Source organism: Myxine glutinosa, chromosome 4 (genome assembly GCF_964187855.1).
Source record: "Myxine glutinosa chromosome 4, kmMyxGlut1.1, whole genome shotgun sequence".
NCBI lineage: Eukaryota > Metazoa > Chordata > Myxini > Myxiniformes > Myxinidae > Myxine > Myxine glutinosa.
In genome coordinates, this window is record NC_136264.1 from 161,234,345 (window position 1) to 161,259,251 (window position 24,907).

General features: G+C 45.4%; 1 protein-coding gene across 1 annotated transcript in view; it reads left to right on the top strand.

The window, feature by feature from the left end:
• Window positions 1-5,578: 5,578 nt before the first annotated feature.
• LOC137425454 (serine/threonine-protein phosphatase 2A catalytic subunit alpha isoform) overlaps window positions 5,579-24,907 on the top strand; it is a 45,709-nt gene continuing 26,380 nt past the window's right edge. Inside the window, exon 1 of the mRNA XM_068113912.2 lies at window positions 5,579-5,838. Within this exon, the coding sequence (XP_067970013.1) occupies window positions 5,737-5,838 (102 nt within the window). The 5' untranslated portion in view covers window positions 5,579-5,736. The remainder of the gene's footprint in view (window positions 5,839-24,907) is intronic.

Genomic DNA, 24,907 nt, shown 5'->3' on the forward strand with positions numbered 1-24,907 from the left:
TTCAAGTGGAACAGGACCTTTTATCGCATGGTACACACAGGGCCGATGAGAGGAGGGAGTGTCATGTATGCAGTGCAAATGTTCACCGTTGTATCCCTACACCGGGACCGGGTTGTATCCCTACGCCAGAGCTCGGATGGCGCTGCTGTGAATCGGGCCTTGATTGGCAGAGTGAATAAACGCGTACGACAATTGATCGCAGTTTGTCGAGATACTTTACATGGCGACGAAGGTAAACATCGAGACCATGACATCTTTCGGCCATATCGATGAATTCGACCCTCATGAGGGGGATTTTGACACGTATTCTGAGCGTTTGTCTTTCTACTTCGAGGCGAACGGCATTGCGACCGAAGGCCTGATGAAGGCCGTCTTCCTGTCCGTTTGCGGAGGTGAGACGTTCACACTCGTTAAAAACCTGATTCGGCCTCGGACAATCCAGGAGCTCACGTATGCAGAGCTCAAGGCCGCTTTGAAGGAACATTGCAACCCATCTCCTTCAGTCATCCTGTGTCGGTTTAATTTTTACATGTGCAGACAGCAGCAAGGTCAGTCGATCGCAGACTTCATTGCACACCTCAAAAAACTGTCACATCTGTGTGAGTTTGGGGACACGATTGATGACATGCTTCGTGATTTGCTGGTGGTTGGCATGTCCGATGACCGCACTCGTAGACGCCTGCTTGCTGAGAGAAGACTGACGTTCCAAAATGCCAGAGACACCGCAATTTCCATGGAAAGTGCTGAACGCAACGCTACAAGCATCGGTGCCACTCGCTCATCTGGTACCAGCCCTGCTGTGAATCGGTTGGATCATGTTCAGCCACAACGTTGGAACAAGGCTCCTCGTCAGAAGCCAGTGCAGTCTCAAACCCACAACAACTGTTTTCGGTGCAACGGAAAGCACCCTCCGGAGACGTGTCGGTTCAAAGATGCCACCTGCCATTTCTGTTCGAAAACTGGCCATATTGCTCCAGCTTGCATCACTCGCAAATCGGGAAAAGGAAAAGCTGCTGACAAGATTCATCAGTTTATCGGTTCGGAGGAACCCGAGCTTGACCAGGTGAGCTCTGTTTCTGACAACTCAGAATCGTATGACCTGCTTCATATTGATTCTCACCATAGGCGGGACCCTCTTCTTGCCAATGTTGTCGTCAACAATCGACCATTGCAAATGGAGGTCGACACTGGTGCGGCCGTCTCGCTCATCAGCCATGCTGTTTTCACAAACCTGTGGAGTGATGCTGACCGACCCCATCTGAAACCTACTACCTATGGACTCTCCACCTATACAGGTGAGAAGATTGTTCCCTGCGGTACATGTGATGTCACGGTGGGCTACGATAACCGTGAGTTTCACCTACCCCTGATCGTCATTCCTGGAAAGGGCCCTTCCTTACTCGGCAGGAACTGGTTGAGCATAATTCGACTGAAGTGGGAAAGCATTCATCAACTCCGGGCAGCCAATGTTTCTCCTACCGCAGCATACACACTCAAAAATGTGCTGGATACGTACCCGGATGTCTTCAAGGATGAGCTTGGAACCTTGAAAGGACATACGGCTAAACTCAGGGTTGACCGGGATGCCAATCCTATATTTTGCAGGGCTCGCCCAGTCCCTTTCGCCCTGCGTGAGCGGATTGACAAGGAACTGGATCATCTTGAAAATCTGGGGATCATCGAGCAAATCCAGTATGCCGAATGGGCGGCGCCCATCGTTCCAGTCATAAAATCGGACCAGTCCATCCGCATATGTGGAGATTATAAAATGACCGTGAACAGGTGTTCTTCATTGGATAAATATCCAATCCCGAGGATCGAAGACCTCTATGCTCGTCTCACGGGAGGCAAGACTTTTACGAAACTCGATCTCAAATCCGCCTATCTACAGCTCTGCTTGGACGAGAATTCGAAACAGTATCTTACCATCAACACGCATCGTGGGTTGTATAGGTACCACCGACTTAGTTTTGGAGTGAAATCTGCACCTGGAATTTATCAGCGTGTCATGGACAGTTTGTTTGCCGCCGAACGCAACGTCGTTTGTTACCAGGATGATATTCTGGTTACTGGTCGTACGGACGCGGAACATCTACAGAACCTGGAGAGAGTTCTGAAGAAGATTTCGGACTCCGGCCTACGTTTGCGTCGAGACAAGTGCAAGTTTATGGTGCCATCAGTCACGTACCTGGGTCATACGATTGATGCCGAGGGTCTACACCCGACAGATGAGAAAGTCCGAGCTATCAAGGATGCTCCTTCTCCACGAGATGTGACCGAATTGAAGTCATACCTCGGTTTGCTTCAGTTCTATGGTCGTTACATCCCGAATGTGACCGACGTTTTGGGCCCCCTTTATCGGCTTTTGAGGAAAGGAGTCTCCTGGAGCTGGGGGTCTAGTGAACAATCAGCATTCCAGACCTCTAAGGATCTGCTCAAATCGTCCAATGTTCTCGTTCATTTTGATCCAGAGAAGGATCTTGTGCTGACATGCGATGCCTGTCGGTATGGAGTGGGGAGTGTATTATCGCACGTGATGCCTGATGGTACAGAAAGACCGGTTGCATTTGCATCCAGAACGTTGACCCCGGCAGAGAAAAACTATTCCCAACTTGACAAGGAAGGATTGGGAATCGTTTTCGGCGTTGGCAAATTTCGCCAGTACCTTCTTGGACATCATTTCACGATTCGCACTGATCACAAGCCGCTGATCAGTCTGTTTGGTCCAACTAAGGCGACATCTGACACACTACCGCCCAGGATCATCCGCTGGTCCCTGTTTCTCGCTGCTTATGACTACACCATATGTTATAAGCCCGGTTCGTCTATCACAAATGCAGATGCCATGAGTCGGTTACCCCTTCCAGAATCCGTTGATGATTCGCCTACACCAGGATCCATTATCGCACTGATGGATCATCTGGAAGATTGTGCTGTCGATTCTGGCCAGATCCGCACTCATACTCGACGAGACCCCGTTTTGTCCAGAACTGTCCAGGCTGTACAGCTTGGATGGCATTTGCTACCTGAGGGTGACCCAGATTTTGCGGCTTTTAAAGCACGTAAAAACGAACTCAGCGTGGAAAATGGTTGCCTACTCTGGGGATGTCGTGTCGTGATCCCGAAAAATCTGCGTTCCAGGGTCATGGATGAAATCCATGACTGTCACCCCGGGATTGTGAAGATGAAGTCACTCGCCAGAAACGATGTGTGGTGGCCGAATCTTGATGCTGATATCGAACATCATGTTCGACATTGTTACCCCTGCCAGAGCACCCGGAATACACCTGCGAAAGCGCCACTGCATCCCTGGGAATGGCCCAGCGAACCGTGGCATCGCCTACATCTCGATTATGCCGGGCCTATTAACGGCAGCATGATTCTAATAATTACGGACGCGCACACAAAATGGATTGATGCCTATGTGACGCGTGGTACTACGTCAGCCATTGTCATCGAAAGACTCAGACGCTGTTTCGCCACTCATGGTCTGCCCAGGATGATCGTGAGTGATAACGGTTCGTGTTTTTCCAGTACCGAGTTTGCCAAGTTCACACGTCGGAACGGCATCAAACATAAGTTTGTCAGCCCACATCACCAGGCTTCAAATGGCTTGGCCGAACGATCCGTGGGAATCATCAAATCCGGATTGCAGAAACTTCAGGAGGGAACCCTGGAAACAAAGCTGTCTCGTCTCCTGTTCAAATACCGCATCACGCCACAATCAACAACCGGAGCAGCTCCGTCTGAGTTATTGATGAAACGACACTTGAGATCGACACTTGACAATCTCAAACCAGACATATCATCAAATGTTTATCAGAGCCAGCTTAATCAAAAGTTGGTGCACGATAAGACGTCCAACAGTCGATGTATCAACATTGGAGATCCAGTGTTTGCCCGAAATTTTGGTGCAGGTGCGACGTGGCTACCGGGAGACATCATCGAGAAGCCAGGTCCACTGTCCAGTGTGATTCGCCTGCAGGACGGCCGCGAAATTCGTCGACATCAGGACCACATAACCTACCGTCACTGTGAGTCGATGGAGCCTGTAGCATCGTCACAGTCAGGACAACAGTTCGACCCGCCACTGCCGGAGATCGTCGTGGCCGCTCCAGCCAGCTCGGATGCCCCGAAAACCTCTGCAAACGCTACACCCTTCGTGGAGACCAAAGGAATCACCTCGGACTCTGTATGCACTGGTACACCGCGACCCAAAGGAATCACCTCGGACTCTGTATCCACTGGTACACCGCGACGCTCAATGCGTGAGAGAAAAGCACCCGACCGGTTGAATCTTTGAAGATGTTTTTTTTTTCACGTTGACACATGTTCTATTTTCACGTATTTTCATTATTCTCATAACCGTTTGCACACATATTTTCACATGTTTTGGAAATGTTGCTTTTGAAATGTCAATTCTGGAAATCTAGCACGTATATTGCTCTTGGTAATTTTGGACTTAAAGGGGAGGATGTCATGTATGCAGTGCAAATGTTCACCGTTGTATCCCTACACCGGGACCGGGTTGTATCCCTACGCCAGAGCTCGGATGGCGCTGCTGTGAATCGGGCCTTGATTGGCAGAGTGAATAAACGCGTACGACAATTGATCGCAGTTTGTCGAGATACTTTACAATGGTACACACAGGGCCGATGAGAGGAGGGAGGTCAGGCGGGATTGCTGCCTCTGGGCCCGGGGTCCGTCGAGGAGACCCGAACTTCTCCTGTAAGTCTTTTAACAGTACACTGTACAGTGGAACCCCTCGTCAGCTCGTCCTCACTTCCTCATCATTACATGATTGATGAGTCATGGCCGGTGAATAATCACGTTGCGCTTTGTTTGAAGTCCCACATTCTCACGGGGATGGCCGGGGGTGGGAGGATTTTGGCTCAAGTCTTTCACGAACTGTCTCGCCAGGCTTGATGTTCGACTATTAAAGGCTAGGGCAGAAATTTGTAAAAAATAAAATGGAGGGTGGAGAGGGTGGGGGCCTGCGACGTCATTTACCCCGGGCCTGTGCTGGCTCTTGGCGTCCGTGGGTACACACAAAACACGATGATAACCCACACTTTTATTTAGTCATCAAGCTAGTTTTGGCCTTGGGTGACGTCATAAATATGGTATTGGCCTTGGGTGACGTCATCAATATGGTATTGGCCTTGGCCCTTGGGTGACGTCTTCAAGCACGAGCTCATTTCTTGTTGCACGGTTATTGATTTCGTAAAGAGGATCGTTTTGAGTCTTGTACACTTTTTTTTTAGTTGAAGGCGAGAATATAAAAAATATTTTATTGGTATTCTATGCTCGCCGAGCTCTGTATTCGGATAATTTATCAGAGGGCAATGCAACTGGCAAATCACAAAAGGACAAATGACGTTCTTTCCGTGATGAGCACCAATAAACAGTACACGATATTCTTTGCTCACTTTATCATGAAATGTCCAATATAATTATAATACCATATATTTGGATAAATACATCATGTTTTCGGAGTAAATGAACACGCACCAGGCACAAATTCGGCTTCTCCTACGAGGAAAGTCGAAATACATTTCTAAACCGGCACAGAGATACCACCGAACGTGATGACGTCACGGCGTACGGAGGTGGGATCACGTGGTAAAGCTTTTAGAGCGAGCCGCAGGGCGCGGCGGCGTCAGCTCGGTTAGGAGATTCGTAATAAAGAATCACAGAAACACCAGGCAGAACTGTACCCGAAACATTCGGAGCGCCATGGAGGAGAAACCTTTCCTCAAAGAGCTGGACCAGTGGATCGAGCAGTTGTCTGAGTGTAAACAGCTCACGGAAAGTCAAGTGAAGACGCTGTGCGAGAAGGTGAGTGTGCGAGGTCCCGGCCATTTTGGAAGCCTCGGCCCAAGCCAGGTCTACTTTCTCTGCGGTTCTTGTTCTTGTTCTGTGCTCGTTGCCCCCTTGGTGTGCTGGTGTCCCCCTCTTTATTGCGTTTTCATTGCTGTTCGTCCTTCGATCAGTTTTTATTCATTCCTAATGTGCTATTCTGAAGGACGGGCCCGCTGACCCGGCGCGGTATTTCGGTGCGAATCGAGCTGCCGGTACTTACTACTTATTAACACTTTCGTTCCTCGGTCGTATACGAGTGATGACCTGGTGACCTTGATTTGACGTCCCGTCTAATTAACTAGGATTTAACCTCTGTGTCTTTATTCAGGTATTTATCATGCACCGGTAGACGTTTGTATCGGACTTGTTCGCAGGTATCAACTTTGCCTTCCCAGAACTACCAATAGGTTTGGATGATTAAATAAATGAGCATCCTTGGTGTCTGACGTCACAGCTTTTTCTCGGAGCGGTGTAAGATATTTGTCCTTAAAATAGTTCCGCTTTTTGTACGTCTTGTGTAATCGGGACTCCAGTTGGAAACTGTTTTTTTAAATTATTTTTATTATTTATTTTTAAAGGAAATGTTCCTTGAATTATTTAATTGTGTAATTGTGTACTATAACACAGAGCATTATACAAAAGACACAATCAAGCTTTTAACCATAAATCGCACTTTCGACTGACAAACAAAATCAGATGTTCAACTGCATATGGGTGGCATCATGGTCCACTTTATTGTGACTTGCCTCGAACTACATGGGATTTCTGTCATCGATCTCGAAGGTGATTTATTTATTTGTTTGTTTATTTTTTTGTATACAAGATCGAGGCTCGTGTAAGAGCTAAAATACATTTGATACATTGTCGATGCCATCCGTGTGGAGTTGAACATCTGATTTTGTTTGTCAGTCGAAAGTTTCGATTTGAGGTTAAAAGCTTGATTGTGTCTTTTGTATAATTGTCTGTGTTATAGTTTCAGTGCTCATTCTGAGTTGAGGGTGTGCGACGTACGTCCTTGGGCCCTCTGCCAAACGACCCATCAATACAGCTTTGATATCGTTCCAGGAAGGGAACTGAGCAACACTGGAAACAAAATCATTTGGTAGTTTGTGTTTTCACTTTCACTACCGTCAATATGCAAACGTACATATAATACTAGAAATTTGGTGGCAATGTTGGGTGCGTGTCGAGGACAAATTGATTATAGTTTCGTGAAGATTCGCATCCGGCTACGATAAATGTTTGAGTGATCCTTCACCATTGAGAGGGCCAAAAACGATATATAGCACGATGTCTCAAAAAGTTGTGGACGCATTCGGACAAAACCTGGTGAATGAGTTTGGTAGGTGACGTGACAACAATCCGATTAGGTTTCGGGTTCAGGTCTGGATGCAGATCCGGCCTACTAGTAATATCTACCAAACGCAAACTGTTCAGCCTGGCGGAGGTATGTGCTCTACCGAGTGCCATCACATCTTCAGCCACACAGTCATTCCTTCAGTTGGTTCCTCATGGTCAACAAATGGGTGACGATGTAGTTTGGGCTTCAACTAATTGAAGCAGATGAGAATCACTGGGGCCCAGATATTGGGTGTATTGACAGGTGGTGGAGGGGATGGGAGGCTGCGATCCAACTGTTCAAGCCACAATTGTGGTGCAATGTTCATTGTACCTACTGATCAGCATCTCTTTATAATTCTTCTTTGTTTAATGCCACAATTCGCATGTGATTGTAGTTGTACGAGTCATGTGGCTTCTTAAGTGATGACTCAAAATATTTAGGCAATTGCGGTCGTGTGGGGTGATACTTTGTGCTTCCATTGGATGGACTCCAATTTGGTTTTGGGGTCTTGGGTGAAGCCACATTTTGCCAGATTGCTGATGTTGGCTGGATCTGCATTGAATGGTTCAAGAAGCTCATAACATTGTCAGCTGCTGTGGTCGATCATATGTGCTGAGGTTTTGGTGCGCTCATCTTGCACATGCATGTTTGTGAATGATTATGACGATTATGAAAAATGCTGCGTGGAGAAATTCCCAAGTTGTGGGGGTATTTGGGTGACCTTGCCACTGTAGTCCTCTGCAATTTAATGTCTCAACCTGGGCATAATCTTGTGCATCTGCCAGTCTTCCTGATCTGAGATCATCAAAGGACTCTCGTCCACGCTTAAGTCAGTTAGCTGCCCATTTGTCTCCTGGAGAATACGAGAGTGAACCTTTGCAATATGTGGCCACCATGTTTTATTTTCTTTTGAGCTGGCACCTAGTTTGCTCAAAATTTTGATGACTCCTTGATGCTGAATTTCAGTAAAATGTTTGCAAGATTCTGGATTGTGTACTCCGAAACGACTAACAATGAAAGATTAATGAATCTAATGGTGTATAATGAGTAGACTACGGATTTTTATGTTAAGAAAATAGGCCTTTTATGTTTTGAAAAGCGGAAATATATTTTTTTTATGTGAAAAAATCCCGATATATTTTTTTCCCCCGTGTTATTCATTTTTTATTATTACCAAGTTTTTCAGAAATCAGTCAAAAAAAGAACAAAAAATGGTAAGCTTTTTCTTCCACAACATTAAGCACTCTGGGCTAGTAAACAGGTAAAAAATGACGTTCAGGTACCTTTATTGCAACCGCATTGTTTGATAAGTAGAGGACTAGAAGAAATTGACAAGACCCTTTTAGGAACGGTTAAAGGAGGTGTTTGAAATCATTATCTTGGTAATGTTCTCCTTGGTGAGGCGGTGTCGGCGGTCGGTGAGGACGTTTCTGTAGACGGAGAAGGACCTTTCCACGTCGACGCTGACGATGGGGCAGTACCTCAAGAGGGGGATGTCGGCAAGCTTGACTCCAGCCGGCACACCAACCTCAGATCCGTGCTGATCTCCATCTAGGATCAAAGCCACTGTCCTCAGCACACCAATGTCGGGATTGCGCTGCAGCACCGCCTTGAACTTGGTGAGCAGGATCTCCTTACGGCAGCCTCGGATCTTTTCGAGCTCCTCCTTGGCCTGATCAAGGAGCTGGAAGGCCTTGGCCAGCTCCATGCCGGCCTCCTCCAGCTGCTTAAGGATCTTCGGGATGAACGACACGTGGGCATTTAAGAAGACCAAACTGAGCTTGATGTCCGCCTTTCCGAACAGGTCCTTGGCACTCCGGATTGCCATCGCGTCGTCATCGTTCAGCTGGTCCACAATGTCCTTGACGGCCTCGAAGTGCTCGGCGCAAAACACCGCGACGTCGATCCACGTCCCCCACCGAGTCAGAATGGGCTCCGGGGGGAGAGAAAGATTGGGCTGCTGCTCCTTCCAAAGGACAACACGCGACGGGGCTTTGACGAACACCTTCTTCGTCGTGGCAATCAGGTCGTTGACGTCCTTGAACATTTCTCGGACTGTCTCGCAGACACGGTGGAGCGCGTGGGCAACGCAAGTCACATGCAGCAAGTCCGGGAAGAGTTCCTTCAGGGCATGGCCGGCCTTGATCATATAGGCCGCGGCGTCGCTGACGAGGACCTTGAGGCACTCCGGCTTGAAATCAGGCCAAAGATAGCGCAGCGTGTCTGACTGCGCGCACGATCTCCCCGGAGTTGGTCTTCTCCAGAAACATGCACTGGACGAGGTGGGGACGAAAGTACCCCTCCTTGGACAAGCGTCCTGCGATGATGTTGGCCACATATCAACCTGCCGAATCGGTCGTCTCGTCGACGGACAGCTCGATGGGCTGCTGTCCGAGGTCGGCACGGATCCCCGCCAAGGCCTCGTCGTAGCACTTGTCGAGGTAGTGCTTTCGAATCCAGCTTTCATCGGGGATCTGGAGAGTGATGTGCTTCTCCAGGAACGACCGGAGGGCAGGGTTTTCCAATTTCGACCATGGGATGCCAGCGGCCAGCATGGCCTGGCACAGCTCCTGAGCCACGACGTCGCACTTGTGCCTCTTTCCGCCACCAAAGTCCTCCATGGTGGCTTGCGTGACCGTCTTCTTCTTCAAGGCCAAGTTGCTCTTGTGGCGGTCTCCTCGGACATGTTGGGCCAGCTCAGACTTCTGCTTCGCCCGGAAAGTCTTTTCACAAGCTCGACAGAAAGCCGTGTCACTCGACACGTACTTGAAGGTAGCCCCATCGCCGCCAGCGTTGAATTCCTTCAGCCACTTGTCACGAAGAGCAGCACTCATCTTGAGAGGAGACTTGTTCACACTTTGTGTACACTCTCTCACTGTAGTACACCGCCTCACTGCTGTGCACGCTGGGGACGCAACGCACGCAAGTGGACGCAACGTTTTGTTTTTGAGATCGATCGCAGTTAAAAATTTCGAAAAATTCCCTAATTTTTTTTAGCGTTGCCAGACATTTTCGACCAAAAAGGGCATTTTATTTTATTTTTCCCGAAAAAGGGTGAAATATTTTTTTTCTCCGAAAATAGCAAAATAATTTTTTTGCGCGCAAAAAAGCCGTTTTATGTAAAAAAATATTTTTCCTTTTTTCACATAAAAATCCGATGTGCAATAATGAGCAAGAAAGCAGTGACTATCGAATACCAATGAATAACTCATTCCTAGAATGGTTTGAATGCCCCTCTTTTGAGGATGAATGCTCCTCTATAAAATTGATCATTTGCAATTTTGAAACCCAAAATATAGATGTAAAAGCCCTTAAATTGGTGTGAAAATAAAAGCTATCTCCTTCAAAATGCCTTTTCTGTCAATCAGATGCACTTGTGCTTTGATAACTTTTAACAAGAGTGAACTGCACTCGCACTTTCTTGTGCAGATCAAAATGTTACAAGATCAAAATGATACTGCACTCACTTTCTTGCCATGTGGTGATCATAACTACGAGTTTGGTGAATTTCTGCCCAACCGTGCAGTAGGAGGTAGCATGACAGACGGATGGACGGACTGGACTGATGGAGCCAATTGCAATATTCCCCCACTTTTTTTTTTTCAGAGCGTTGGATAATTAATTATTATTTTGTGGTGCAATTCAGCTCGTATTACATATTGCTCCAAAACTGAGCTTAGCGATACTTTTTATTTGTGCCTCTGAGTTTCTTTACCAAGAGATACCAATTGATCAACTCGAGCGAAGTTGATGGTGCACCATCACAATTCCCCATGCTTCCCACGTAAAGCAAAGTTGAATGATGGCTAAAAGTTCCACCAGAAATTATCCAATATCAAATTTGGAGTTAAAATTTTGTTTTGTTCCCCTGAGGCATGAACCAGAGGTGAAATCCCCAAAAATCGTTTCATATTTCAAGCACCCCCAATGTTGATTGCATATACAAAGTTTCATGAAAAAATGTGCCGGGAATTGCATTTTCTGGTATTTGAACTTTTAACCCCGTCCCAGGGGGTGGTCAAAAATGATACTGCTCTCACACTTTCTTGCCATGTGGTTATCATAACTACCAAATTTGGGGAATTTCTGCGCAACTGTTTTGGAGATGATAGCGTGACGGACGGACGGAGCCGATTGCAATAACCTTTTTTTTTTTTTTTTTTTTTTTTTTCTTATTCTTCTTTCTTTCTTCTTTTCTTCTTCTTCCCAAAAAGTGTGGGTACAATTGTTGTGTGGGTACTTGAGCTGCTCTTTAAAATAAAATAAAATAAAAATCTGAGTGAAGGGAAGTAGATGAAACAACCTGTTTCTTGAGGTATTCACATGCTTCATGTCCACACATGTCCCATCAATGTCAGTGTCTTGATGCCATCTGTGTAGAAATCCTTTGGCTCAGGTTCAGGCCACTTGCTTTGTCGTTATTATTCATAAGAAAATGCCACTCAGATGTTTTGGTGGTTTTTTTTGGTCCAAAGAGATAAAAATTGCGAGGTTACAATTGGGGACCGAATGGGAGATATGGCACTTCACAAACCATTTCCGCTAGTGTAGTAGTAGTTGCATTTACTGTGTTAGGGTGAACGTTAGTGTGCAGTGGAGTTGTGCCTTGCCATATTGCTCATCTTACTTCATGTTGTATAATTGGTAATTATAGCCTTCTTCACATGAGCACTGTAGTGCTGGACATATCACTTTGAAAACAGCGTATCGAACTGATAAAATGTCCGCATCAAATTAGCTGGGACCCATTCACATCTACCTGACCGTCTCTGCATTTTGTTGCGAGGTTACCAGTGATGCGTAGCCTGCCAGTTATCACCGTACTAGTGGTATACACATGGGTAGGTGAACGAACTGACCTTTTTCACATTGCATTAAATGGCGGAGTCATTAGCACTCTGTTGCTGCCACGTTTGTCGAGGTGGAGCAGATAGAGGCTTCTTAAACTCCTCCATAGTAAGGATCTTCACATCAAAAGGCACTCCAGTGCACATTGACGTGAAGGGGAATGGGGAGGGGTTGACTGTGCAATGATTGTCTTCCCATGTTTGAGAAATGCCTCACAAAACCATTTAAGGTTCCACAACACTCTCGCCTAAACTTTCCACCTGCTACTGAACCCTAATCTGTATGGGGGGGTGCGGGAGACTAAGAGACTAAGAATATCTGTTGGCTCGCTTTGGCTCGGGTGTGAAATGATGTACCCAGGTGTCATCACATGTCACAATCTTCTTTAACAAATCATTAATCATCACCTTCCTTGTAGTAGCATTCCAAAAACCATTTCAATAGCCACTTGAGTTTCCATGAGTTACTTTTTTGATTAAACACTTGGTTATTTGCTACACATCTTGTATCTTTAACGTTAAATCCGAACGAATGATTATTTCGATTCTTCTAACCCTGACATCCAATTCTTCTGCTATTTTTTTTACGTGTCATCATCTGGTGATTCTCCAAAGTTATCTGTTCGTGTTTGTTTGCTTGAGTGACAGCCATTGGATACATACAGTGTGAATGCTGACCATGTACCACATGGTGGCCATTTTTTTTACCTCTGCACTATTTATACACATCATGAGAAAGATATGCTTAGCAATTGTGTTGAAAGTCTCCTCTGAATATCCTCTCATTTAAATGATTGTCTTCATGAGGAACGAAACCCCCTCTCTCTGCTCCTCAGCACATGTGACTTGGCAACCACCTTGGTTTTGTTCAATGCTTCAAATGAGTTTCTTGCTTCCTGTAAAAGTTTTGCAGTGTACGCTATATAATTGTGCATCCTTGATTATTTCTGTGTTAGTACAACACAATCTCCACATCGTTTACCATCATGGTGGAAAAAATCAATCTGTTGACGTGCAAATTGCAATTTGTATTTTGTATGCCCCATCGCTCCCCAATCCTGCGCTGATGCACGTCTGCACCTGGCGACGAGTTACCAGCTCTCATGGCAATAGTCACCGGATACTTTTTCATTTTGGACACTGGGATGGGAAGTCTTTGGTTCACCGATCATTTGCCCGTGTTGACAAAATGACCTTGCGCGCAATCCTATTGGGCAAATCAAGATGTAGCATAGTCTAAAGGTCTTGTTTTGACCGACTGACCACATGTATTCAAATTAAAGATGAGCTGATTTTTCCATTAAATTTTTTTTGTATGCCCCATCGCTCCCCAAAGTAGCAATGAAGGAATGGAAAATTTGACACAACTTGAGCTACCTACCCTCAGGGTATTGTTTTTATACTATTATTTTTTACAGAAATAGAAACACGACCGCGTTTCCATAGCTTTAATGTGGGAGTATGCTGCAACCGGCTTATTTGGTGGCACTTTGTTTAGCTATTTAGATGTATGCACCTTGTAGACATGGCGTGATTCACTGCATGGTGTGATGGGGCTTCTAACGTATACTTTGCTGATAAATGTAATGACTAATGTGCGGCATGTGCAAGTGGCATCGAAAGAATGTTGCAAAAGACGTGGCTTTGCTGTTTCTGCATTTTGTGCATTTTTTTTTCAAATGTTTTTCATATTTTATCTTTCCCATAGAAACACCAGCTAATCATTATTTATTTGTTTATTTATTTATTTCCTTTTGTTTTATATCCCTTTACCATGACTCGTGCTTGTGGAAGAGAATGTCGATACAGGATAAGGACATTGGTACATAGTGCCATGAACAATGGGCTCAGGTGGTAACAGCTTTTAACTAGAAGGGCACTCGTCAGAGCGCACACCTCTGCCAGGCTGAACAGTATACGTTTTATATCCCACTGATAGGCCGGATCGTTATCTGGACCTGAACCAAAATCGAATCTGCTTGTTCTTGTCACCAAACCAACTCGTCCACCAAGTTTTGTCGTATCTCATCCACAACGTTTTAAAATATCATGCTATATATTGTTGCGGATCTCTTCGTCGGCCTTTTTCCCCTTAAGAAGGGGGGATTAATCCCCTTGTCCGCGACTGACAGACGTGAGTCCTGGGGGTCCCAACGCTCCTCCCGGTCGGGAGCAGCCAGGGTATTTGGTCTACAAAAAGTCCCAAGGACCTGAGTGCCACTCCTGACCGCGAGCAAGGGAGGGACTCCCGCTCGAACCCCGGTTTTAGATGTTATAATTGCCGAGCGGTGTTAGCAACACGACGTTCGAGCCATTAGCAGAGACTAACCCGATCCTGAACATTGGCCAAAATCGCGCCACAGGTATTCAATGAGGGAAAAGACAAGGACGAAACGGATGTGAAGAAGAAGAAGAAGAAGAAGACAAAAGTAGGAAATAACAGGATTTATTACTACTATTTACAAGTCAAAAGAAACCAAGGAAGAGGAAGAATAAGAAAATAATTTACAGAAAGGATGGAAAGACCAGAAGACACAGCGCAATTACTAGCTTACCTATTGCAGTCTTACTTAAACCCAGGGACAAGACAAAAGACAGACTACAAGCACACTTACATGGGGGATGATGACAGGAATGGCAGGAGGTGGATGGCTGGAGGGAGAGGAAGGTTCAGCTGGAACCGGAGCACGGTCGGGCCGGGAATGAGCAGCCGCCGCCCTTTCTCGATCGGCGCGTTCAGCAGCCGCCATTCCTTCGCGGCCACGGTCGAAACTGCCGTCAAAGCCCCGAAGCTGCGGTGGTTCAAGCTGCGATCGTTCAAAGCTGCGATGGTTCCAAAGCTCCTGCGTGCTGGTGCGTCGCATGCTCCAAGGACTCCTCTCAAAATCGTCTCTCGCAGCTCGTCTCGTCTCATCTCATCTCATCTGGGGGCGTCCCGCCGCGGGTTTTATATCACGCCTTACCAAGCCATACCCACCGAGCCTGTGGTTGGTCGTTCGGGGCTCCACCCTTTATGATGAGGTGGGGGCCACGCCTTTCTTCCCCGAACCGACCGCGTGCGTAATGGAGGACGAATGCAGTTGGCAACCGAGGCTTTGCACTTGACAGGGGATTTGCAAGGGGATCTACCTTATTTGAATTCGGTGCAATGCAGTGTCAATTAATGGAAGACAGCCTTAAACTAATACACTTAATAAGGAAATAACTACTGAAAAGGGAAATCTATGATTTGCTACGTGATTGTATATGGACCAACTAAGGGACGACCTTTTGACCTTTACACTACGGAGGGTGATATTTACACACAAAAAAAACACTTCTCAAATCCACAACAATATATTGTTTTTGGCCACATCTGTCAATGGTGAAGAACCAAGAATTGCTTATAAATTCTCGTATCTGGATATTCACCAAAATCGAATGTATTCTTCCTTCTCACACCCAATATGTCCACTAAGTTTTGGCTGAATCGGTCCATAATTTTTTCATATCCTGCTCACAGACAAACAGACAGGGTTGAAAACATAACCTCAGTTCACCTTCGGTGGTAAAAAGTTGAACTTGTATCGGCCACACACTTTTGTTATAGATGAGATGAAGTGTGCAAAGAACATTGCATTTATTGGTATGTTTGCTTGTACTTTTGTGATTTGCTAGTCACAAAACAAATATATTGCGCTTGTAATATAAATGTCTGTCACGTTAAAAACCTCAATGGGTTGGAAAAAATGTAACCGGACAGAATCAGTGAACAAGGATGAATCTATGTTCTGTACAAGAAATGCGTCAGTAGGATCGCTGCATGATGTACGTGTTGGATGCCAGAAATATTTGTTAAGACATTGGTGTGGGAGGTTTTTTTTGTTTTTGTTTTTTTTGGCCAAAGGACTGAAGTCTGTCCACGCGCAGATCTCGATTAGACCCTGGCGAGGCTTTCCATTAAATGCACTCATTTATGACCAGGTCTCAGTAGTGCTTGTGCTTGTCTTTGTAGTTTGTTGATAATGTTTGGAAAGCAATTTTGCAGATTATTGTAGGTTTTCAGAAGAGGACAAAATAGATTATGATGAAGGTTTTTCCTTTTCCTAATCGGACTAAGCGTTGTCCCTGTCAAATTATGACATTGCAATTTCCATGCATATTCCATGCCGCGGTTTTGGAGATATCGAGGTGCAACTTTTTTCGGTTTTTCCAAGATGGCGCCTGTACCACATGACCTATGACGTCATGATTATCATTAAAATATTCTACATGAGGAGGCGCTCCTATGGTGAACATTATGTGCCCATCAGACCAACAGTTGCTGAGAAAAGAAATTCACAATGATCGATACGTGTTGTACTTGTCGAATTATGACGTCATAGCACTGATGACATCATTAACATATCTTATTCCCCATGGTGAGTACTTGACAATGAGCCATCTTTCAATTTTTTTCCATTGAGCGGTTTGGGAGATATTGAGGTGTAACGTTTTTCCAAGATGGTGTCCATACCACATGACCTATGACGTGTCATTTGGACCACCGGTTGCTGCGAAAATGAATTTTTAAACTGCAGACACGTACGGTGTACGGCACACATACGCAACTGAATGCTTAACCCTGCTTTTTGCTTCGCGAGCACAGGGTCATAACAAACGATGATGACATTGTAACAAAGCATATTCAGTGCCTTCAGAAAATATTCACACCCCTTTACTTTTTCACACTTTGTTATAGCTTGAATTTAAAATGGATTAAATTGAGATTTTTTTTGTCACCGATTTACACGTAACCCATAATGTCAAAGTGGAATTTGTTTTTTTGTTTTTTTTCGATTTATCTTACAAATTATGCAGAAATGAATAGCTGAAATGTCCTGAGTCAATAAATATTCAACCCTTTGCTATGACACTCCAAATTCAGCTCAGGTGCATCCAATTTACTTTGGTCATCCTTGAGATGTCTCTACAACCTGAGTGGAGTCAACCTGTGGCCAATTTAATTGGTTAGACATTATTTAGAAAGAAACACAACTTTCCACATAGGGTCCCACAGTTGCTCGTGCATGTCAGAGCAGAAACTCGACCATGAAGTCCAAGGAACTGTCCTTAGAACCAAGATATAATTCTGAGGAGGCGTAGATCTGGGGAAGGGTATAACACAATTTCTCGTGTTGAAAGATCCCAAGGGAACATGAGCTTCATCGTTCGGAAATAGACTATTAAACTACCCAGACTTTTCCTTACGGCTGGCCGTCTGACCAAACTGAGCAACCGCGGGAAGAAGGGCCTTGGTCAAGGAGGTTTCAAAGAACCCAATGGCCACTATGACAGAACTACAGAGTTTCTTGGCTGAGATCGGAGAACCTGCTTGGAAGGACAACAATCTCTATAGCACTTCACATATCTAGGCTTTATGGGAGAGTGGCGAGACGGAAGCCGCTCCTGAGAAAAAGGCACATGACTGCATGCCTGAAGTTTGCAAAAAGGCACGTGACAGATTCTGAGAGCATGAGGCAAAAGATTCTGTGGTCTGATCAGACCAAAATTGAACTGCAGTATTTGGCAGGAATACAAAGTGCCACGTCTTGTGGAAACCGAGCACAGCTGAGCAGAACCTGCTTCAGGGTATCCATCTAACACCATCTAGCAGGAGTACCCGGCATTGCCGGGTGAAGAGGCGGGGAGGCTGGAGAGGGAGGGTTGAGGCATGGTCATGACAGCATCATGCTATGGGGATGCTTTTCAGTGGCAGGGATTGGGAGACTGGGGTAGAGGGAACAACCTGTCAGGATCGAGGAAACGATAAATGGAGCTGAATACAGACAAATCCTTGAGGAGAACCTTCTTCAGAGTGCAAAAGATTTTGGACTCCGGTGAAGATTTATATTCTAACAAGACTGATCCCAAGCGTACAGCCAAAGCAAAATTGGAATGGCTTCAGAACAAGAATGTGAAAGTCCTTGAGTGGCCCAGCCAAAACCCAGACTTTAATCCCATTGAGAATCTGTGGAAAGACTTGAAGGTTGCTGTTCACCTACGCTCCCCATCCAACTTGACAGAGCTTGAGTAAATCTACAAGGAATAATGGGAGGAACTCCACAAATACAGATGTGCAAAGCTGATACAGACATACCCAAGAAGACTCAAAGCTGTAATCGCTGCCAAAGGCGCTTCTATGAAGTATTTACTCGGGGCTGAATACTCGTGTAAATTGGATATTTCTGTATTTCATTTTCAATAAAAGTGAAACAAAATTCTAAAAACATGTTTTCATTTTATCATTTTGGGGTATTTTATGTAAATCGGTGACAAAGTTTAAATTTAATCCATTACTACACCCGTTCCCTACGGGAGCAGCAGGATGAGTCGAACTTCTCTGGGGGTATAGAGATTACAGTAGATCTTGGGTTGGGCCTCAATAACATTGGGGGTATGTTTATTTACCAAGGTTCTTTTAGAGCGCTCGCCAAGTGGTTTAAGCAGTCGAGCAAGCACTCTTCAAAACCGTTGATGAGGAACGGTTGGCTTGGCATGCGCTATTTCGCTGCTTAGTAACTGAACACCTTGGGTTTCCTCCCTTTCAGTTTAGTGTTAAACAGCATTAGCGACTATTTCAAAAGTTAATCATAAGTGTTTGGTTTATAACATTTTTGCTTCTGGTAGGGGCCGTTGCTCCCATGAAAATGCTACCATAAGCTGTTTATACATGCTTACACGGCATTTGTTCAAGGTGGAAAACCCCTCTTGGTGAGGGGAGGATATTATTGTCCCCCTTCGCACAGCGGAGCGAAAGGGGGACTATGGTTTTCCCCTCCGTCCGTCCGTCCGTCCGTGCGTGCCGGCCTGCGTGCGTGCATGCGTAAGCGAAGGACCGCATTCGAATTTGGTGTGTGGGTGCAACCTACGTCAAAATCCAAGATGGCCGCCGCCATGTATGTCTGATGCCATGGATGTCTGAACCTTGTGAGCTGAATATCTTGAAAAATAAGCGAAGTACCAACTTCTAATCTGGTGTGTGGGTGTATCTAGGCACAAGGAAGAACGCTGTTTAAAATTGGGTCACCACGTCAAAATCCAAGATGGCCGCCGCCATGTATGTCTGAACCTTGAGATGAATATCTTGAAAAATAAGCGAAGTACCAACTTCCAATTTGGTGTGTGGGTGTATCTCGGCATAAGAAGAATGCTATTGAAAATTGGGTCGCCACGTCAAAATCCAAGATGGCCGCCACCATATATATGCCTGAACCTTGAGCGAAATATCTTGAAAAATAAGCGAAGTACCAACTTCTAATATGGTGTGTGGGTGTATCTAGGCACAAGCAAGTACGCTGTTTAAAATTGGGTCGCCACGTCAAAATCCAAGATGGCTCTACCATATATATGTCTGAACCTTGTGAGCGAAATATCTTGAAAAATAAGCGAAGTACCAACTTCTAATCTGGTGTGTGGGTGTATCTAGGCATAAGGAAGAACGCTATTGAAAATTGGGTCGCCACGTCAAAATTAAAGATGGCCGCCTCCATGTATGTCTGAACCTTATGAGCGAAATATCATATCATATAATGTTTTCTGCGTCTTCCACTTTGTCAACTCACATCACTTCCCCGATGGGGGACCGAGGCGTAACGCTTGTTAGTATTAATATTGATTTGTAATAATGTTAATATTATGCTATTATCGTTGGTGTTATTACCTCTGCCACTGAAGGTGGATCGAGGTTATATTTTCACCCTTGTCTGTCTTGTTTGTTTGTGAACAAGATATCTCAAAAGGTTGTGGACGGATTTGGACGAAATTTGGCAGAGAGGTGGTGTGTGACCTTGGACTAAATTATTAGATTTTGGTGACGATCCGGATCTGGCTAGTAGAATTTTTTAAGTGATTCTTCATCACCGTGAGTGATCAGGCTAAAACCAATACATAGCACGATATCTGTTATGGATGGATTTGGACGGAACTTGGTGGGCCGATTGGGTGTGTGACAAGGACGACTCATTTTGATTTTGGTGAAGATCTGAATATGGATTCGGATGAATGAATGAATGATCGTTTTAAGGCCATTTTCCCTGCTAGAAGCGGGGGTTAGCCTTGCTGGCCCCTTGACAATCATGGTTCCCTGTTTGAGGCAAGGTTTTTATGGCCGGATGGCGGATACCCTTCCTGGCGCCACCCCTTTTTTTTCTTTCTTTGTATACAAGATCGAGGCTCGTGAAAGAGCGAACATTAATCACACAGAAAGACAAACCGACACAAAAACATATAACATCGGGAGCGGTAGACAAGATGGGGAGAGAGGGGGAAGGACACAAACACAACATTTGAGAGCAGGGACCGAGAGACATGGAGACATGGAGACATGGAGACATGGAGACATGGAGACATGGAGACATGGAGACATGGAGACATGGAGACATGGAGACATGGAGACATCGAGACATCGAGAGATCTGAGAGAGGGCGAGGGCTTTGGGGGGGTGGGAGAGGTATAAAACATATGGACACGGCCAGGACTTCCAGGAAAGAAGTTGGAATTTCAAACAAGGTGGATCTGGGGTGAATTAGCGGGGGTAGAAAAGATCAAGGTTTTGGATGGGGGAAGATAAGAGATGGTGGTGAACAGCTGATTTAAAGACCTGGAGGGAGGAGTGGGATTGAAGGGAGTGAGGGAGTTTGTTCCAGAGGCGGGAGAAAAGAGGAATGAAAGAGTGAAGGTGAGCAGAGAGCCGAGATTTCGGCAGTTTAACAATCAGAGGGTTGCTGGCAGATCTTGTGCGACCTGTAGGAATATTTGGGGGACAGAGCACAGAGAGAGCTGGGGGTGCAAGGCCGGAGAGGAGTCGGTAGAAGACAGAAAGACCACCTACCTACCTGCCTGCGGTGAGTGAGTGAAAGGCCCTCAGAGATAGCTTCATCGCGGGAGATTCCAATAATTCTGAAAGCTTTGGTTTCAACAGCGTGAAGCCGAGCTAGGTGTGAGGCAGGAGCACCGGCCCATAGGGGAGAACAGTATTCCATTGAGCTGCGGATGAAAGCCTTGTATGTGGTGAGCTCAGGTGTGCCGAGGAAGGACTTCGCACGACGGAGGACTTCACAAATGGACCTCACGAGTGGACTTCACAAATGGACTTCCTTCAATGGAAGGACTTCACAAATGTCAAAATCCCTTATTCGCCTCTTACAATGCGCAGGGATATGGTGTACCTATTCTAAATCGGGGTACACACCGGGATCCTTCATCCCATCAAGCTGCTACTCAATTTGCCGACCTCGGAAGGAGGGCAGGCTGAGGCGACCCCCCCTGGCGTTAATTCAGCAATCGACCGGGATTCAAACTCAGGATCCTAAGATCCCAAGCCTGCGCCCTAACCGCTACGCTAACACCAGGCTGAATATGGATTTGGATGCGAGAATTATTTAATTCCTAAGTGATTCTTCACCATTGAGAGATCGGGTGAAAAGCAATATATATAACATCCTAGCAGGAAGGGGTACCCGGCATTGCCGGGTGAGGAGGGGAGGGGGGAGGCTGGAGAGGGAGGGTTGAGGAAGGGAATGGGGTGAATGGAAGGGCGTGGGGTGGGGAAGAGAGTGGGAGGGGAAAGATATACTACATAAACATCTTTTGGGGGGGGGGGGTCGGGGCTTTGAAAGGCTCCTCTGTCTTGGGGGATGGGGGGGAAGGGAAGGAGGAAGAATTAAAGAATTTACCCATGCAAAGAGTGCTTTAACCTCAGTGTTTCTCAGGTAAAAAAGGAAATTGTAATACCCTCTGCCACCATCACCAGGTGGCGCTACACGGTACACATTTACATAGAGAATTCACGCTACTCTCCTGGTCCCCCACACCCCCGAATGAGGCCGCGGCCACATAGCCTATGTTACCCCCAAGCCAAAGTTGTATTTGTATTTGTAGCCCGAGTAAAGTATAAAAGTGTTTATAGTTGGAGTACCCGGCGTTGCTCAAGTGAAAAATCAACTATAACATATTTGAAATGAGGGCAAATATAATGGAAAAGCAATTGCATCCAAATCAGAATCCATCACAAATGTCAAATCATCATTTTACTTTTTCGTCGAATATCTGCTGGTGAATGAAAACATTTTGTTACCTAAGAGACATGCTGAATGGAGAAGGTGGATCTGACTCGGCAACGGTTGCTGGAGTGAGATGTGCATGGAAGAAGTTTCGGGAACTGAGTGGCATGCTGATGAGGAGGGGAGTGTGTTGAAGCTGAAAGGAAAGGTGTATGCTGCATGTGTGAGAAGTGTTATGATTTATGGGAGCGAGACGTGGGTAATGAACGTAGAGCGGCAACGAAGGCTGGAAAGGGTGGAAATGCGAATGGTTCGGTGAATGTGTGGAGTATCGTTGAGAGCGAGGAAGACAAATGATGAATTGCGAAAGATGATGGGAATAGAGCCTGTGATTGATGCTGTGAAGAGGAACAGGTTGAGATGGTTTGGTCATGAGTTGAGGAAGGATGAAAGTGACTGGTTGAGAAGAGTGATGGAAATGAATGTAGAAGGAAGTAGAGGATGGGGATGACCGAGAAAGACTTGGCTAAAGATGGTCGAAGAAGAAATGCGGGCAAGGGGGTTAACAAGGGGAGATGCAGAAAATAGGGCAACATGGAGAAAATTGTCATGGGGACCGCAAGGCTAACCCCTGCTCTTGCAGGGAAAATGGCCTTAAAATGCCTGTTGTTGTTATCTGCTGGTGAATGTGCCATTCATCACGTTTGAGTTAAGTGTGATGCCGATCAGGAAGAAGAAGAAGCAGACTTACTACCAACAACATACACTTCTGGAATTTTGATTTATTTGTGTCCAAATGTTTGTAAATTGTTTTGTATTTATTTATGTGAATGTGTACTTGTATATAATTATAACTGTCATTAATCAAAAAGGCTTCGGCACTATAGATGTTTTTTTTAATCCCCCAAAAATGAACCTTTTTTTTATTTATTATTTTTCAAAAATGTTTTTTTTTCTTTTTCTTTCTTTCTCTGCAGGGGACCCCGCTCTGCAGGGAAAAATGGTCTCAAAAGGTGGTTCCTAATGGAGGTATGCGCTCTACCGAGTGCCTTTCTAGTTACTTTTGTTATTGGAAGCGGTCCTGGAAAAAAAAATACGATAAAGCTATCTTAACACAGATATGCACCTCAACACGCAGGTCCCTTGGCAGGGAACCCCCCCCTTGAGGTTGGTGGGGGGGGGGAGTTAAATTGCTACAACTTCTATCGTGTGACTTGGTACTCTTGTCAAGTTTGGTTGTGAGTGGAGTGTAACGATTGAATGTATTGTAGTCAGACAGAGAGACACGAAATTGCATATTTTAATACGATTTTAAATTCCGGCTGGAATGCAACAAAATATGAAAAAGTCAAAGGGTGCAAATACTTTCTTGAGGCACTGTATTAATGAATACTAATCATAGTTGTATCATTTGTTGATCAAGCCTGGTGTTGGCTTAGCGGTTAGGGTGCCGGCTTTGGATCCTAGGATCCTGGGTTCGAATCCCGGTCGATCGCTGAATTAACACCAGGGGGGTTGACTCAGCCCGTCATCCTTCCGAGGTCGGCTAATTGAGTACCAGTTCACTGGTAATTCCCTGTGTGTCGCAAGAGGCGACCAACAGGGTTGGCGGCAGGAAGGGCATCCGGCCATAAAACATTGCTTCAAAAAGGGGACCACGGTGCCCGAAAAAGGCCAACCCCCGCTTTGTGGGGAAAAATGGCCTCTAAAGGCAGTTCTTCTTCTTCTTATAGTTGTATCATTTGGCGATTGTAAAAAGGATCCTTTAATCGACTATAATGGCATGAAGGTGGAGAATAGTATCATTTTTGGCCCTGCCCCCTGGGACAGTCAAACGGTCAAATATATAAAAACAATGCAATTGTGGGCACGTTTTTAATCATTCTTTCATGAAACCTTGTATATGCAATCAACATTTTGGTTACTCATGAAATATAATTTTTTTGGATGTGAACCCTGGTTCACATCCCCAGGGGGTTGGTGAATTTGTGGTCACAGGTCAAAATTACTGTATTTAAAATTTGGTCATTCCTGGTGGAACATTTAACCCTCTTTCAACTTTGCTTTAGGTGAGAAGTGTTGGGATTTGCGATGGCACGCCATCGACTTCTCTTTAGTTTAAAATTGCAATCATACCTGCTGCCTCCAGATTTGCTTTTGTGGACCACAAATGGAATTGTGCATGGAAGACCTGTCTTGTTTCAGGAATTCGGTATCCATTTGGTCATAGCCATTGTGGCATATGGTTCCTGGTCCCGTAGCATTGACGGTGTCTCATGGTAGATAAAATGCCTCACAAAGTGCGACTTGGAGGGGTTTTTGGGAATCTGTTCTTTGCCAACTAGAAAACACCTGTTCAAGGATGAAGCGTGCCCATCAAGGTTGAAGATATGATGTTAGCGTTTGCTTAGAACACCGCTGCATGACTTGTCATGAAAGTGATCGCATAGTGAGCAGCAGGATCTGCATTATCAGCACGTGCATAGCCCAAAGTGTCCTTTTCAATTTTTTTACTGATTGGATCCAAAAAGCTGTGGTGGAGAGGGTAGTGGTGGTGAGGGTAGTGGTGGTGTCAATAATACAAAAAAAGAATCGCTGTTCAAAGACTAAAGCAAAAACTTGCTGCCTTCATCATATCAGGATTATAATGTTTAGCTTCTTATTATTTCTCTTCTGCTTTTTCTTTTTCTGTACAACCACAATTATTCCCACATTCTATGGGGGGAGGAGAAAGGTTGGCCCAAGTCTTACACAAAATGGCTTGCCAGGCCTGATGGTGACCAAAGTAAGCGCAGGCAGGAATTTGTAATTTGTTCATGCCAGCTATAGCTCTC